We start from the raw sequence: 16,870 nt of genomic DNA, 5'->3' as shown, positions 1-16,870 counted from the left end.
AATATCATTTTATGCATTTAAAAAAAGAAACGATGTAAAAATGTTCTGCTCAAAGCCGAATGTAGGTGCTGGGTTTGTCAGCACGGCGCTAAGAAAGCAGAGAATAGGACACTGCTGCCTCTCTGAAAAGCTCAACCTTTCTGTTTATATCATGAAAAGACTCCAAGCTTTTCGGAATAAACCAATTATTTCCGGGGAAACTATGAATTGTGCGTACTAGTTACGTAACATTCCTGACCTTTTCACTTCCATTTCTGGATCCCCTTATATTATCTTGACGAGGTACACCAACCATTTTTAAGAGATACACATTTAATAAATCCCAATTTCACTTTACACATGCTCCTTAAAACCTACGCATGTGTTAAATAGCATAAAAGTAGGAGTTAAACGGACAATGAGACGTTTTCTGTGATCATTTGAGGAGCATAAAAGAAGATGGCGAGCGTTGTCGTGGCGACGACACACATCAGTGGAGGCGTAAAGTTCAGCTCGCGGGATGTCCGGCTGGTTAGCTTGTCCGTCTCATTTACTGTAACCGCTGTAGCATTAAAGCATGGTGGAATTTGCAAGCTAGCTAACTAGCGTCAATGTTACTACGTTTAGAATATAAAACATTCAGGCTCCCTCATGTGGCCCACAGGCGTACTGCAGATACATGTATGGGAGACATTCTTGCCAAGTAACTGCAACCCTTTTAAACAGTCCTGCTCGTTTATTTATTTTCCCCCCGAACTCAGCCGTCCATCGTGTCATGTCACTTGTGTGCTAGTTTTTATTAGCCGTTGTTTATGTGTCCAGTCTTTTGGTTACAGACCCGCGTGATACCCCAGTTTATTGACGCCGCTCCCACTAATAAACCAAACTCGCCTTCAAAGTAAGGTAAATATACTCACCGCCCATGTTTTGGTGAGCCTGAAGATGGGGGCACTTTGTAAGGCCGACACCACGGCCATGACCGCGTGGAGGTTGTTCATGTCACACAGTTTCTACGGACAGTTGAAGAGCGTGCGTTTGAGTCGGGATAACAATGCAAACATTCCCAAAGAACGGGACCATGTTGTGTCATGTGTGTGTGTGTGTGTGTGTGTGTGTGTGTGTACCTTGGCGGTGCGGATGTACAGACTCAGCACCTCAGCTCTGATCTTCAATGTCTGCGCGTGGAGGATCTCTCGCACCACCCAGAAACTCGTCTAGGAAAAAAACACACACACAAAAAAAAAGGCATTGAGCAAATTCTCACAAAATAAGACCCCGAGAGGATGCTGCAAAACTGATGACACAGAAAACTTTTAACGCTCTCCAAAAGCACAATGAGGAATACAGGTGTCTGCAAAAATAAATAAATAATAATAAAGACGGGGGTTTTCTTCCTTGTTAAAGCTCCAGTCAGTCATAGAGCCAAGGCCTGCAGACAGTGATGATAATTCTGGGCTGAAACCAGGAAAAGCAAAATGGGGGCAGACAGCGAACGGGAAGGCTCCATTAGAGTCGATTAGGAATCAGCTCTTGAGGAAAAACAAGAACTTCGGAGGAAAATCCTACCGATTCCAAGTGATTACACAACCGATACACACCGTAACTCCTAATGTGTCAACTAGGAAAAGAGTGTGTGTGTGAGTTCAGGGAATTTGGTCGGATGGAGAGCGATCTCGGAAATCTTTCTCTTTGGGGAGAATGCTGGTAAGCCAAAGTTCTGATTACACACAAACACACAAGGACGAGTCGGTGTATCAATCAGTGTTAAAGCTCTGGGGAGAGGAGGGGGGGGGGGGGGGGGGGGGGGAGTGAGGGAAGAGGGAGGGGAAGTTAGCTTCAATGCTGCAGAGCTCCGAAGGCTTTCAAAGCCCACAGCTGTCTGCACATTGTGTTCTGATAAGAGTCCCAGGCACACTGACCGTATCTCCCTTTTCTTCTAACCATGAATTACTCCCTCGCATTGCTTCACGCCCATTCTTCTCTCCTGCTAGATTTTAATATGGCCTTAATTAATTACCTTCACCAATGCGGCCCTCCCTTCCCCAGCCTCAAGACCACCAGGTGGACTTCTTATCCGTGTCTATATATTAAGCGTGTTCGTGTGCCTGCTTCGTTGTGTGTTCTTTTTCCTCCATTCTTGACGTGCACATTATTCAAACCTACAGCTGTCTTATTTTTTGCTTCCTGGAAACAGCCCCTGGACTTGTTTTTGTTTCAGGAAAGAGGCGACGAGCTGAGGAGTGAAGAGATAAATTCGTCTTCTCTTAAAAACACGATGCACACACACGCACACAAACTCACACTCGATATACGCAGCAGGTAACAGGAAACCATATGGGTTTCCTTTTCACAGATTCATGAAGATGTCCGTAATCATGACGAGGCAGTGATGGAAACGGAGAGAAGATACATAGATGATTTCCACTTTAATTTGCATCACCCGACAGTGACTTCATGTGAAAAAGAAGTCACATCTCTCTTCTACCTTGAGTTTAAAGCAGGCAGGAGTTTCCATAGACTGTGAAAGTATCTAATCTGTGAGAAAAACATGCTGCAGTTTCATCTTTAGCTTCCTCATTGCAGGGCCTTGTGTCCTTCGCGGAATTTGACAATGAAAATGGAATAATTTTTCAAATGCAGAGTTTTGTTGAATTCCTCAAAATCTGTATACAAAGTAATGATTTCATAAGCTGCCTATGAATCTATACTAGTTACTAGTTTTTTTCAATAAATGTATCATACTATTTTATTCAGTTGTTCCGATTCATCTGATGAAAATATGCTCTTAAATTGTAAAACTATGTATTCAGAAAACGTTAACGGAAAACACAGATTTTGTGAAAAAACTTATCAGAATGTGGAAATGAATTTCAACAGATTTCATCGGGCCCTAAGTAAGGGGCATCGAGTGCAGGTTTTGGGGATATGGGGGTCGTCTTTGTCTTTGCAGAGCTCTTATTACGTCCTGAAGACGAGATGGCGTCTTCTGGGGGCGCGTCTACGAGCATATCAAGGCCTCCAGATGGAGCGGCGAGGGCCCCGGCGCTTCAATAATCATAAATAAACGGAAACAGACAGATCCAACCTCACAGCTCATAGCTGTGAATCAACCCATTTAATGGCCCGAGGGGAGGAAGGATATGGAGATGGAGATGAGGATCTGGCCCGAAGATGATGGGGACAACAGCTGACTGTCAGGTGATCCGATCCATTAATGTGCTGAGGTGTGTTCAATTACACGTCTGGGTTATGAATGGCACCAACAATGACCCAGAATAAGTTGGTGATCCTGAAGCTGATGGCCTTCTGAAAATAAGCTCTTTACGGTTATCTGACTGGAGAATTTACATGTCAGATATCATATCTGCATATGAATGCAGAATCTGATTTTGGTATTGGAAGTGGTCTGGTTTCCGGTTGTAGTATTGACCAATCATATAACTATGCTGGCTTTATCATAACCCCATAAATACCGGTAGTTGTCTCGCTCCTTGTGCTGCTACAAAATATAATGATGTTGTATTTTTAAGTCAAAAGTTCAGGCCCTTTTCTGGCCCTTTCCATTTAATTCAAACCAACGTGATGCTCTCTGTAGGCGAATATAGTCGATATCTATTTGCTTATAATCACTCCTTAATTCTTATTTACTGCTGAAACGACTTTCTGCATGAAACACATTTACTTTTCGACGACTGCACGCAAGTTGCCGATTTGTTTCTGCACAAAAGCCAGTAATTGATCATGCATTGATCATAATGGGGTCTGAATTATTCTCTCCTCGCCTCTCGGCAAGTCCTCTTCTGCTCCATTGGCTCCCGGAGCTCAGTGCCAACTACACAAAGAGAGAAAAAAAGCTAATTTTATTTGGCTATGATGCGTGCAGCTAACATCTTGAATCGCCGTTTGGGGAGCTGCTATACGTGCGGAAGTTTCCACAGCAACACATTCTTCCTGGATCGTCTCATATTTATACTGGAGGGCAGTGAAGTGGGCCGTACAGGAGCCTGGCAATAACACTGGAAGGGTATTAAAAGGGCATGGCTGCCCCTTACATCATCACCCACAGCTTCCTGTTGATGACATCGATGGGGGGGGAGCATGCTGTACTCCTAAAACTCCTGCATACGCTTGGAAACGTCTCTACACGTACTGCACAGACTCACATGAGTGCATCAATAAGTTGACGAGGGCCAGAACCATGGACCAGCTAAGGTCTAACTTTATTCAGACCGCCTGGGGACTATTTATGATGTATATGACAGGAGATATTCAGGTGCAGGGCTTCAAAAAGCAGATTTAGGGTGATGATTTAGTGCTCGGAGGACGGAGGCAGATGACATGATGGAAAAGAAGAGGAATCCCGCCATTTCTAGACGACCAAGCCTCCTAAATCTTTAACATGAGACGGGATTTAGTAGCGACTCGTTGCATCTCACCTGGTTGAACCTGCGAGTGAAGGCCACGACGTTCGGAGCCGAGCTGTGCTTCTCCTTCTTGTTCCAGCCGCAGCTCGACAGCTCCTGAAAACACACAAACAGTGTATTTTGTAATTTTGGCATCCAGTCATTATGAAAACAATAACAATGGAGATAAAAAGATCATTGTGCCATATTCCGTTCTGCAATGACATTTATTTCTTGTCTCATAAAGTTAGCACACCCATTCTGTATCGATCGATTAAAACTATTCCAACGTTCCACCAAGCTTTGCACCAACTCCTGAATTCAAGAAGTCAACCTAAAAACACGTTGAGCTGCCAAAGCAGGACAACCAACAATAACTAAAAGTATTAATAACTCCGTCCTGGTTCGTCATGCCCTGGAACACCCACACCTAAACGCGATGTAATGTTTCCTGTGCAGGAGGCTCATCAGCCACGAACACTGGGGTTATGTAATGCACATTTAAGCCAGCTGCAGGGTATTTGTAATGCAAATGATACGGTACAAATGCCAAATTAAGAGCAAAGAAGAAAAACAGAAAGTAGGGCGAGGCGATTTAAAAACAAACATTTTTCTTTATGCCATCGGAATAGTAACACCCAACATCACAGCGCTGCCAATCAGCGCATTTAAAAAGTCATCCTCAGGGTTTGATTGAATGCATTCAGTGGTGGAAATGGTTGTGCATCCATTTCCTGTTGGTCATCTTAAAAAAAAAAAAAATCAATGAATCACTTCTGGATTTCTATTAATACTCGTCTAACAAATCAGCAGCAGCTGTGGAAGCGGCGGAGCTGGGGAGTCATTTCATCACACTGTTTTGGAGCTTAAAAATTCCACAAACACACAAGAGTCATTTCCCCAAGTACCAGGCTGGACTCAGATTGGCCTCGGCTGCCGTCCTCGGCGATGAGGAGACCACACAGAGGCTGCGAGGGGGAACCCAGACCCTCCTCGGGCCCCCGATGGCTGACCGGAGGCCAGGGACACTGACGTAACAGTAGGAAAAATGTTGTGCAAGCTCTCCTCTTAATCCCTGCCAGCCCGGCCGGCTCGGGGCCACAATATTAACAGCTGAATCAGGCTGCAGCTCCCCCCCACCCCCACCCTATACAATAACCCCCAATAACCCCCTGACTGTCTGGAAGCAGCAACCTCTGCCCAACTGCACCACCCCCCACCCGTGACCTGGTTCACTTCGGGACGCCTCCTTGCGGGGAAAAAAAAAAAGAAAGAAAGAAGCGGCGCTCCACTGAGGGGGAGTTGTCAAGAGGCGGCCGGTGGGGGTAAAGAAAGAAGCATCATATCAAATGCAGATGTTAAAAAGCAGACATTCATGCGTGGGCGAGGTGATGCCTCAGGGCTTATGTTTCCTGAGTCAGGATGAGGATATGAGGAGAGGAAAGCGGGAGAGTGGACAGGAGATGAGGAGATATGGTTAAAAACTGTAAAAGAAAATAAAAAAGAGAGAGATGAGGGGATACGGTTAAAACCACAAAAGAACACACTGTAGGAGACCTAACAGCAGCTTCCCCACAACGTTTACAAGCCAGCGCAGGAGCCTCCCTCGGAGTTCGGAGCGTGTCGTCACCGTCACCGGAGGCTAGGAGACGCTCGCCCGTCTCGCTGAGGACAGCTCATCGTTTATTTAACATCTGTTCTTTTTTAAATAAAAGCGCTTGCCTGCTTCCTGCCGTCGCGTCAATCACCCTCCTCTCCAGCTTCCACAAAAAGACGTTGGTGTTAAACAAGAAGACGTTCCATAGTTACTTGGGAGGGCGGCGGGCGTGTTTGTGTGTCTCGCAGCTCTTGACCGCCACCTGACCACCCAGGTAGGCAGAGAGGAGAGATCCCTCGCCTACCAAGACCACAGCGTTTCAACACCACTGCACTGAACCAGAGACGGGACCATACAGGATGTTATCATAATATTAAAATAAAAACATCCAAATGTGTTGACCATTATTCATCGGAATAATCGTAAATATCAGCACTAGTGATTTGAAAGAGTTGTCTAGCGCAGAGATCTTCCACAGTGGGTCCAGGACCCGGAGGGGGTCCACAGTTACTGCAGGGGGTCCCCAAAATTATTTGATCCTAAACCATTTTTCTTCCAAAATTAAAATGTCTAAAAATACAACCTAAAATAACAATATAAATCTTCTATTTGTTAAATGTTATGTTGTGAATTTGTGATGCAGAAATGCCAATATAGAATTGAAATATGTTCTATAAATATATGAATCTATCAACAATTATTATTTTAATGGCTTAGCATTGTATACATACGGCCTTACAAATGTACTTTTACTTTTATGTTACTTTATAATTGGCCCAGTTTAATAAGATACACAATTCTATACGATATGTAATGGGGGGGGGATGTAATCGGGATAATATTGTGAATTGCAATTTTTTTGAATAAAGAATGTTCATATTGTCCCACGCCTACACTGAACCCTCGATCCTGTCTTCTAATCTAACATCCACTCATCTGTCCATCGCCCTCAGCTTGAAGTCGTTCCTCGGCGGTTGCGTAACAACCGAAGCCTCGTGTGTTGAAGCAGCAGGGAAGCCATCAGCAGCCTCTCCAGAAACAATTAGGATTTCATTTCCTTTGTTTTTGTTTCCTTTTGCCTTTATAGTCTCGTCTTTTTCTTTTAACACTCTGGCATTTTTAAAGCAGTTGCATTTTCGGAGAAACGCTTTGACGCTGCAGCTCTGGTTGAGAGAGGGGGTTTTTAATGCTGCAGTAAAAAGGGTGCAGTAAAAGGAAGGCTGCTCCGCCAGGCCACAGACAACCCTTCATTTCCACATGCTGGTCTGGCTGAGTAGGACACAGAGCCGTGTGGCTGCTGGAAGCGGTTTGTGTACGTATAGCTAACAGGAGGAAAACTGACGTCAGCTCATCCAACCAAAGACAACAGAGATCACATTATTAGCCAAACATTGCACAGCAACATCCAATCCCAAACATATTCTAGATCTCACTTCTCAACTGTGAGTTGTGTTACATAAACAATGGCACACGGGCTGAAAGAAATATAACCAGCTGCAGCAAAGCCACAAACGCGATGACCTCATGTGACACACGGCAGCAAGTCTTCTTGGTTTTGTCTACATTTGTAAGTGGAGAACTGAAGTGTCTGGGATCCCAGGGAAGACGAGGGAGAAGGCCACGGGGCTGATGATGAAGATGAGGAGCAGGGTGGGAAAAAAGAGGGAAGATTGGGAGGAGAAGTGAAGAAGAAGGTTTGCTGAGGATGATGGGAAGGAAAATCTGCAGAGTTGTGTCTCTCTATCTGAACTTGCAGTGAGACAGAGGATCTCTAAACTGTTGTGTGGTTCCGTCTAAATATTCACCGGTTCTGGTCAAATAAATCAATCAAATTAGTGCCTTGCAGTTTAATCAGCCAGTCAGAATGAAACATCCACGTCTGTCCAAAATATTATCACGGCATCAATCAATCTCACCAGACGTCCGTGTAAAATTGTTATGATTAGACTATTAATGAAAGTTATGGTCAAAAATCTGTTTTTTTTACTTTAATTCTAATCATTTCATCCTCGAGTCCAAGTGGACATTTGTGGCCCTCCAGACGTCCCTCAGATATAATGTTACAGCAGAGGCATAAAAAAACAAATAAAGATTTTTTTTTAGAAGAGTGAATAACAGTGAATATAAGGAATAAAAACAAAAAAAAGGAGAAACTTAAGCAGCAGCAGTCTCCGTTACCTTTCTGTGCTCACTGTGGATAGAATGACTTTTCCAGGAGCTGTTTTAGTACTTTTAGTATGCTACATCATTCTTATGGTTGTAGAGGCCATTATTCACAGATAGTAAAACCAGAATGTGCATGTTCCTCTGTACATTTGCTAAATATATTATCCTAAAAAAAAGAAATAAATCACAATTACATTGTAAAAGAAAACAGTAAAAACATACTTTAAATGCTCGAATGGTAACAGGGATTTTCTTCTTGATGTAAATTGGTACCATTAGTACTATTGGCCTTACAGGAAATGACATCGACTCTATTAAACATTTCTGGGGGAAGACCCCAAGTCCCACTTTATTTTTATTTTTTTTGCTTCAGACGCCTTTACATGGTATCGTCAACTTCTTGATCCCAAACCACTTTGATCAAAATAATCCTCTTTGACGAGGAAAAACGTGACCCTCTGCCCATCTCTACTGCCAAAAACATTACCAATATTTTGTATAATATGTGTATTGATCGTCATGCTGAATTGCTTTCTGTGTTACACACCGTCCTATATACAGTTGTGACGGAAAACACAGTAACAACTTTTTTATATCTCACAATCGGTGCTGGAAAACATTAAGCCCGAGGCGAGACAGGCCCGAGTATGTGAGACGTTACCTGCATCCAACCACAAGTCATCAGCGTCTCACATGAGTGCTTCAATCTGTTGGGAGGATTTCTGCGCCGGGAGCTCAGACACAAGAGGAACTGACATACTTCTCAGCGGTACGTAAAAGTGCAATCCGATACTTATTCCCTGAGAGCTGGAGCTCCCGGGCCAAAGCCGCTAAATTACTGGCTTGGCTGTTGTCATGACTGTGCATTAAAAACAAAAAAAGGCACCCGGCTCTCTCACCCTCCAAGCCCCTCTACATCAGTCAATCTCTCTTTTTCCTCGAAGCCTCCATTTCATAAACATGCAGCCGTAGATCACCGCTGCACATCTGATTATGAAATTAGAAACCGTCTCCTGGGACGGAAAATACTTTGAGTTGAAGCCAGAAAAAGTCCTATTTTTTTTTTCCATTTACACACAGGCAACCTGCACTTCTGAAAAGTGAAGCCAAGTGAAGTGCCTTAAACTTGCAGTCTCTCCACTGGCCATCAGGGGGCAACTGGTTGCAAAATAAAATAAAAAAAATGCACCATCCTCTCAGATACAGATACCGTTATAAGGAATGCCCCAATACGTTATAAGATGCTCTGATCATATAATGCATCACCTCATTCATGCTGCTTGCATCCTACCTGATCAGTGATGCTCAGGTGCAAACTAGTACGATATACCTATAAACGCTCACATGCACACTATTCTTTCCCTGATAATGCTACACTGTGCTACACATCGATGCTACGAGCCATTAGAATTCACTGCCTCGTAAATGTAGATGAGAGTAAAAAGATTTAGCTACAAGTCCCTTGGAAGCGTTCCCCTCCCTCATCTCTACGATCCATCTTGTCCTTTCAGAGGCATTTCATTTCTTTTTTGTTTTCGCTGCAAGCAAACGGCCAAAGAACATATCAGCGATTCAGCGGAGGGTCGTAGATCAAACATCAGCCTGCTCTGCACTATCGATTATTTTACCATAAAAAAAAAATTCCTTCTGGCGTTCTCATCAATTATACACAAGATTCTGCCACTTTTTTTTTTTTTTTTTCGTAACGTGGTGCTGATGAGGGAACGCTACGTGTTCAGGAAGTAAATTACAGAAATCCTCACGCATGGCGAATGCCTCGCGAGCTGTCACTTATATCATCGGGAGCAGATGTTTTTAGGTTCTGTTTCAGGGTCGCCTGCGTTCAAGGTCCGAGCTTTGGAACCCGGCTCTCCTGAGGCCTTTCAGATATCAAAGAGTTATTTAAAAAGCACATCCAGAATTTTTCCTCACTATATATTTATATAAAACTATACTTTTTCGGTTGCCGTATTATCTTTTATTGCTATTGTGACGGACACTTCTCTTGTCTTCTCGTCCAGAGGAGGGTTTTTGGCGAGACCTTCCAGGCTGCTCTCCATACATCTGCTCCATGTCAGTGTTGGAACACTCCGAGTTAATTTGATCGTCTGTCCTTCTGGGGTAATTTTTCCAACTCGTGCCAGAATGTCTGTTTGTGCGTCATATACACATGTAAAAAAAAAATCTCGTAAATACGAGCACGCAAAACAGAGTCTGAACCCTCGGCCCCTCTCTGTTCCTAAAACACTACACTCATACATATTAAATTAAGACTGTTATGATGTGTTTATGGAGCGGGGGAAAAGTAAAATCTTAAAAGACGAATACCAAGAGGCCAAGTCATAGCTAGTTTATGGTCATTTCAATTATTTTAAGTAGTCGGGAGAGTTATTATGGAAATTGCCGCAGTCTTGGAAGAACGGCAGCAAACGGTAACGTGAGAGCAGCTCGAACATGACAGAGTGCTGATACACACCATGTATGCAGCAATAAGACGGCGTATTTACTGTGATGCTGCTGTCGGGGCGTTCGCAGAGCGTGCGGTCAGATCATTCTGAATACGGCAGGAACATTTCGAAGTAATCTGGTGGAACATTTTATTTGTCTATTGTTTGTTATCATGCAAAAAAAAAGGGAAGAAATAATCAACATACGTCAACTTGAAACGTTCGTTCATGCAGGAATCTTGAGGTTAATCTGACATTGACTGCCTCCCTCGACAATTTGGACAAATAAGAATGACCAAATATCATCGGCTCACACTAAGGAAACTAACTAATTTGTCTTCTTTGCACTTTCAGAAATTAAAATACTTTGTTGTAAATTTATATGCCTTTGAACCCTTAGAGAACCGCCTTTAAGGGGCGGGAAGGGATCTTAAGGGGGAGCTAGAAGGTCAAACAGTATATTCCACATAGAAGTGTCAAGATGTTCTAGACATAAATCTGTAAGAAACATTATGTTCTTGTTTAGGGGCCTATTCCAATGTTGAAGTGCTTAGATCATTATGATGGAAGCATATGATGCCCATTCCCATCCTCAATTATGTTTCTAAGTCAGGGTTGATAACATTTACTAGAAAGATTTGGTGCATTTTTTAACCATTATTTTTACCAATTTACTAATTTAGTAAAAGAATTGCATTTTTCAGCGATTGAATGGCGAAAATTTCTGTTCTGGAAACTTTTCAGAAAGACACTTATCGTCAAAATACCTTGGAAAGTCACACTTCCTTTGGAAGTCTTAGGTCTCTGGTTTGTAGTTGAAAAGCTTTATGAGGCTGTGATTATCCTAGAGGTCACAAAAGGTCACTTTATACAGTCAGTTCCCATAATAGCCATTTCACTTAGTGAAACTAGACCTAACATCATCACACATGGATACAATTGGGCTCATTGGATCCATTTTTTATTATTATTATTATTATCCAAACACCAATAACTACATCCTCTTAAAGCCGGGGTGACCGGCCGGGCTAACTGGGGATCCTGCAGGTCTCACAGGATTAACCTCAATTGCATCCATTACTGTTGAGCCCTACTTTAGCCCCATACATGCACACATGCTGTTTTCAGTGCTGTAACATGGCATTTAAAGGTTGCATTAAAAACAGAGAGGGAGAGAGAATGGGCTACATGTCAGTAAAAACATCATTGCACAACTCACAGATCCAACCAAGTTATTTAATATTTTCCTATTCAGGCAGTGAGCCGAGTGAAAACAGCAGGCGCGCACCAACACACACACACACACACACCTGCTTTTCCCATTATGTGTCTTTGAGGAGGGCGAGGAGACTGACAGCAGTGGAAACTCTAGTTGAGTTTTAGTTCAATCATGGCTGCTGTGTAGCTTTTTTCTTTTTTCTTTTTTAAGCCAGTGCTCTGGGACAAAAGCACAGTGAGAGCAGGAAAAGCCTCTCTAGTCCAATTTGTCCCAGCCAGGACGCTGCTGGGTCACTCTGCAGTGCACTCTGCTCCTTCTCCCGCTCCAGACTGCAGCCTTCTTCTAAGGCTAGGGACCTACTTCACAACTGCCCCCCCCCCCCCCCCCCCTCCCTCTTGTTAACTTTCCCCACCCGCATCCCTCTCCAAAAAAGACATCTTAAAGCAATAAGTGAACCACCGTCCCCGTGTACCTGATCCTTTCAACTCTTATTTTCCAACATTGCTACACTGGACTGAATGAAGGGGCACACTTTCACGAGGCTTATTAAAGTCACTCAGTGGGTCAGCACGGGAGCATGCTTGCCTTTATGAATCCTGCAGTGTGAACTTGGCCCCGGTGCAGTCCAGTGCACATCGGTGACTTCCTTCCTTCCTTCCCTCCCTCCCGAGCAAAGAAACTCCAAAAGACGAGAAAAAAAAGCTACTCAGGAACTTTAATCCGTCGTCTTTTCCATGACTCAGCCACAACAAACTATTTACAAGAATCCAAATGTCTCACCACACGATGACATTGTTATCTAAACTACATCAAAATGCCGGGCCTGGGAATGATAATCGTGTGTGTGTGTGTGTGTGTGTGTGTGTGTGTGTGACTCCTGCTACTGCATATGTGCAACACTTGTCTTGTCCGACTATACCGCACCACACTGGTATGTGGTCTGTATGCTGCTATTATGAGCCCACAGTGGCAAACCTTAAACACAGGTTAGCAATGACTGCTTTCAGGAAGGTCCTAACAATCCGACAGAGAGAGGGAAAAAGAAATAGCACAGCATGTTACGGAGTATTAACAGTGAGGACGTTTTACAGGAAAGGATAAACCTACATGCATTACTGTACTGTACATCTCATTAAAATGAGTTTTGTGGGTGTCTTCATATGTGATGTGTTAATGTTTCAGACTGTCATTGACAACAACGTGTTGATTTCTCTCGCTAGACGTCAAAAGTAAAGCCGTCAACGCCGGTGATGATTCCATTAACGCAAACTATGATGAAATTAATCAGCATTTAAAATCACGTCGTCTAGATATAAATACGGCAACAACCTGTTGTTTGTACCATAGACAGTCTCTGGTTTTGCCACATAGTCTGGTCTCTGGACTAATGTGAGGTTCATAGAGCTCTGGGAGACCACAGACCACGACCATATTTGTTGTCTCCATTTCAGATTCAGTGACGACAGGAGGAGAATCTCAATGATGAGAGGCGTTCAAGTCACAGAGAATAAAAACAGTAATGTCATATGCGTCGCATCATTGTCCCCGCTCAGCACAAATTTGCGTGTGTTTGTGTCTTTGTATGCAATAGTGCTGCGCAAAAAACCTTAAAAGGCAGAGTAAAAACCACACAGAAATCGACTATGAAATGCATCGCCCAACCGAAAAAGTCCCGCCCCCTTTGTTCAGACCTCTGCTCAAAGCCCCTCCCCCAGAACGTCAAACGAGTGCTCGACATCGGCAGAGTGCAAACAGGAAGTAAGTATTGACAAACAGGCCGTCCAATTATCTTCTCCCACCCAACGTTTTTGATTGGACGGGGTTTTTACAGTTCTGCCACGGCCACAGACAACATTAAAAAAGAAAAAAGATTATGTCAGAGCCTTATATTTATCATAGCTATCAGTATGTTACAAGGATATTAAGTAATAATACAAAGTTTTTCTGAATAGAATCATCTACTCAGCCTTTAAGAGACTAAAATGTAGTTTGTGGAAAAAACCTAAAAAAATCTAAATCTCTCTTCACCTTCTACCTTCCCCTCTCTACATCACTCTCTCACTCCGGCTCATCTTCTTCCTCCCCCTCCACAATTGTGCTGTTTAATGCCTATAGTTCACGGGTCTGGTTTGGGTGGTTGGTTAACATATTTCTGTATGTTGGCCGGTGCTGATTGGCAGCAGGACGGGTGGGCGTGACTGAACCGACAGCAACACTGTCAGGAGGACTCTGCTTTTTTTATATTAGACAATGATAAGGTAATATGTGAAAAAAATAAAATGACTTAATGATTGTATTTGTCTAGACTGGACTGAAACATAATTAGCTGATTAAAAAAAAAGGACATCTGATTTAAAAACTAAGACTTAATTAAAAAATTGCTGACAGAGAAAAAGGAGGAAAGAAAGAGAGCGGAAACATTTCGACTAACAGTTGTCATGACCTTTTGCGACTAAAACGAAGCAGCATTTTCCTTTAAAGACTTGACAAAATGAACACAGTCCAGCCCTTCTCTTCCCGTTTTCTACAGATCTGAGAGCAGCTCACCTCTGGCTGGATGGCTTTGAACACAGGAGCGTCCATGAGCGTGATCTGGCCCTGGAGGAGACAAAACAGTTGTTAGGTTTGTCACTTAAGAGCTTCATTAATATGTGCTGGACAGAAACACAAATCCTCATATTTTACTGATTGCACCTTTAACTGAATGTTGACATGGAGAGAGGAAAAAAGAAGATGGAGAGTGCCCTCTTGTGGTCGAATGGTGCAAACCAATGGACAAACAGGAATAGGAGGACGCCTTTAATTGATTTATAATGGAGCAGTCTGTGTTATAGCACTCGAGACAAAACCACTGGAATCGACTGCATTTTTACCCGACACTAAACGGCCTTTCATCTTCTGCTTTAGCTGCTGACATCACTACTGGGATAGCTTACAGAACAATTCCACACCTCTGCACTGCACTTATATTATACATAGGAACATTTCTCGTGGTGCACTTATATTTACACAAAAAATATGTATACATACACAGCGATAACAGGAATCTACGCTGATTTTCTGTGTTTTTATTGAATTGTGAATCGCTGCGGATCAATTCGAGGAGTGGATGGTTTGTAATGTAAGTTAATCATGCAGTGTGGGACTGAGCACTGGTCCAGTCTTGGTCATGACTCGGTCTCCTGACACTTGACGCGACATTCAGGCAACTAACTATTCACAGAACTGTGACGTCTGTTTGTTCGTAGTTGTTACGGGAGGTTTGTGCGACTGCAGCCAGAGGAAATCTATCAGCGCCGAACATCATCAATTATTACTCGGTCCGATCTCTGACCCCGTTTCCCCCTCTATCGTACCGGCACATCACATTTGTGCTTACGGAACGTTTTGCCCCGCAGACGCACGTCTTCACTTACTGCATATTCTTCAGGTGTGACCTTCAGGACGTCGAACACAACGGCGTCGAAGCTCTTCTTCAGGTCCGAGGAGCCCTTATCGCTGAGAGACTCTGAGCTGCTGCTCTTCTAGGAAACACACCGAACACAGTCACATGACGATGAAAGGGGAATAGTGGCTGTCAGGTACAAGGTAGCCAAGCAACGATTTGAGAGGGTTGAATAACCAACACAGTGTTATAGTGCAGCTGAGGGGGACATTTTTGTACTTATTTTACACAACAACATCACCTCAGCGTCTATTAACACTGATGACCTAATAATCATACACTGATCAGTCAGTTACAAAGTTCTAGGAGACGCATATTATCTTTAATATCATAATCCAAATCATTTCCATAACGTTTATTACTCCTGTGGAGCGCTGAGAAAGATGCAGGATGTCCGATCTGTGGAAAACTGGTTTGGAACTAAACAAGGCTGCACATTAAAAATCTAATTAAGATGGAACCAAATATTAACCACAATGACATTTTTGGCTTCTCACAATTAACCGAATACGATGGAATGTGATATTGACATTTAAAATGCGAGCCCTGTTCAAAGAAAACTCTGCTAAGATTAGATTTTTGCTTTCAGGAATCTTATTTTAGTGCAAATATATAGGTTAGCAGGAATGTAGCACTACATGGAAAGCATAGCTGTCTATTTATTACATATTTTGTCCCTAAAAATCCATTAATGTTTGACAAATAATCAATATTGATCACAGGCGTGCAGCCCTCTGATTGTGGATTCAAAATCCACCTGTTGATTAAAGACTCCACTGGAAAAACATCCTTAAATTCACAGCATTTATTTTAACAACTTCAAATACTAAGTTAGTGGAACTCGTTGACCGTCCCTTCAAGGATGATTAAAAAACAAAAAAAGAGCAGGTGGAGGTTTGGTTGAGTGGACGTGGTCTCACCTCAGAGACCGCTGTGGTGGTGATGATTGATTGGCCATTAGGGAGGTCCATCGTTCCCACACCATCTAGCTCTAGCGCACGAGACCATTCATCATCCTCAGCTGCAGCAAAGCCCGGCCGGCCCTCTGAAAACACACACAGAGACATCACCGTGAGTCCATTTAGTGCCACATCCCGACCGTTTGCAGCACCTCCTACTGTTGATTGGAGCATCCTCCGGCTGGCCTCATTCTAAACAGGCCACCAAGTCGACCACCGCACTGAGCTCCATCTCAGACAACGAGTTATGACCCTGAGATGGTGGTGAAAGTGTTGTCGAGTAAGGTAAGGCGGGACAGAAGGAGCTTAGCCGGAGCTTTAGGAAGAGATCTTCTGTGAACGGGGTTTGTAGAAAGCGGCTGTCGGCTCCAGCCACAACAAGAAACAGCTTACGCCCGACACTGGAGCGTGACCCGCTGCTGCGCCTTGGTGCTACAGATCGGACTTAAAGGAAGAGTTTGGACCCTATGATTCCCGCGAGGAAGAAAACGCAGACATGATCGCGGATTCAGACAATGAAAATGGAATCAACTGTAAAACGTGGAATACAAATTGTAAAAAATCGATGTTTTCTCTAACATTATAAGCATTTGTCACACTGAAACTGAAAAAGGGAGGGAAAAAAACAAATACATGTATGCACATGTTCAAGGTC

The 16,870-nt window shown here is 43.3% G+C and overlaps 1 protein-coding gene across 4 annotated transcripts in view; it reads right to left on the bottom strand.

Annotated features, from left to right (window-relative positions):
* ralgps2 (Ral GEF with PH domain and SH3 binding motif 2) overlaps window positions 1-16,870 on the bottom strand; it is a 74,132-nt gene that overhangs the window by 35,645 nt on the left and 21,617 nt on the right. For 2 of the 4 annotated variants that reach the window (XM_084010716.1, XM_084010719.1), the window contains exons 3-8: window positions 16,177-16,301; window positions 15,228-15,335; window positions 14,359-14,409; window positions 4,416-4,499; window positions 1,104-1,193; window positions 897-989 (exon numbers count right to left, since the gene is read on the bottom strand). In XM_084010716.1, coding sequence (XP_083866842.1) covers window positions 897-989; window positions 1,104-1,193; window positions 4,416-4,499; window positions 14,359-14,409; window positions 15,228-15,335; window positions 16,177-16,227 — 477 coding nt within the window. In that variant the 5' untranslated portion in view covers window positions 16,228-16,301. The remainder of the gene's footprint in view (window positions 1-896; window positions 990-1,103; window positions 1,194-4,415; window positions 4,500-14,358; window positions 14,410-15,227; window positions 15,336-16,176; window positions 16,302-16,870) is intronic. The other 2 variants (XM_084010717.1, XM_084010718.1) reach the window with 2 other exon arrangements.

This window comes from Eutrigla gurnardus (genome assembly GCF_963514095.1).
Source record: "Eutrigla gurnardus genome assembly, chromosome: 6".
NCBI lineage: Eukaryota > Metazoa > Chordata > Actinopteri > Perciformes > Triglidae > Eutrigla > Eutrigla gurnardus.
Note: the sequence above shows the minus strand (reverse complement) of the source record. Positions and strands in the feature narration are given on the sequence as shown.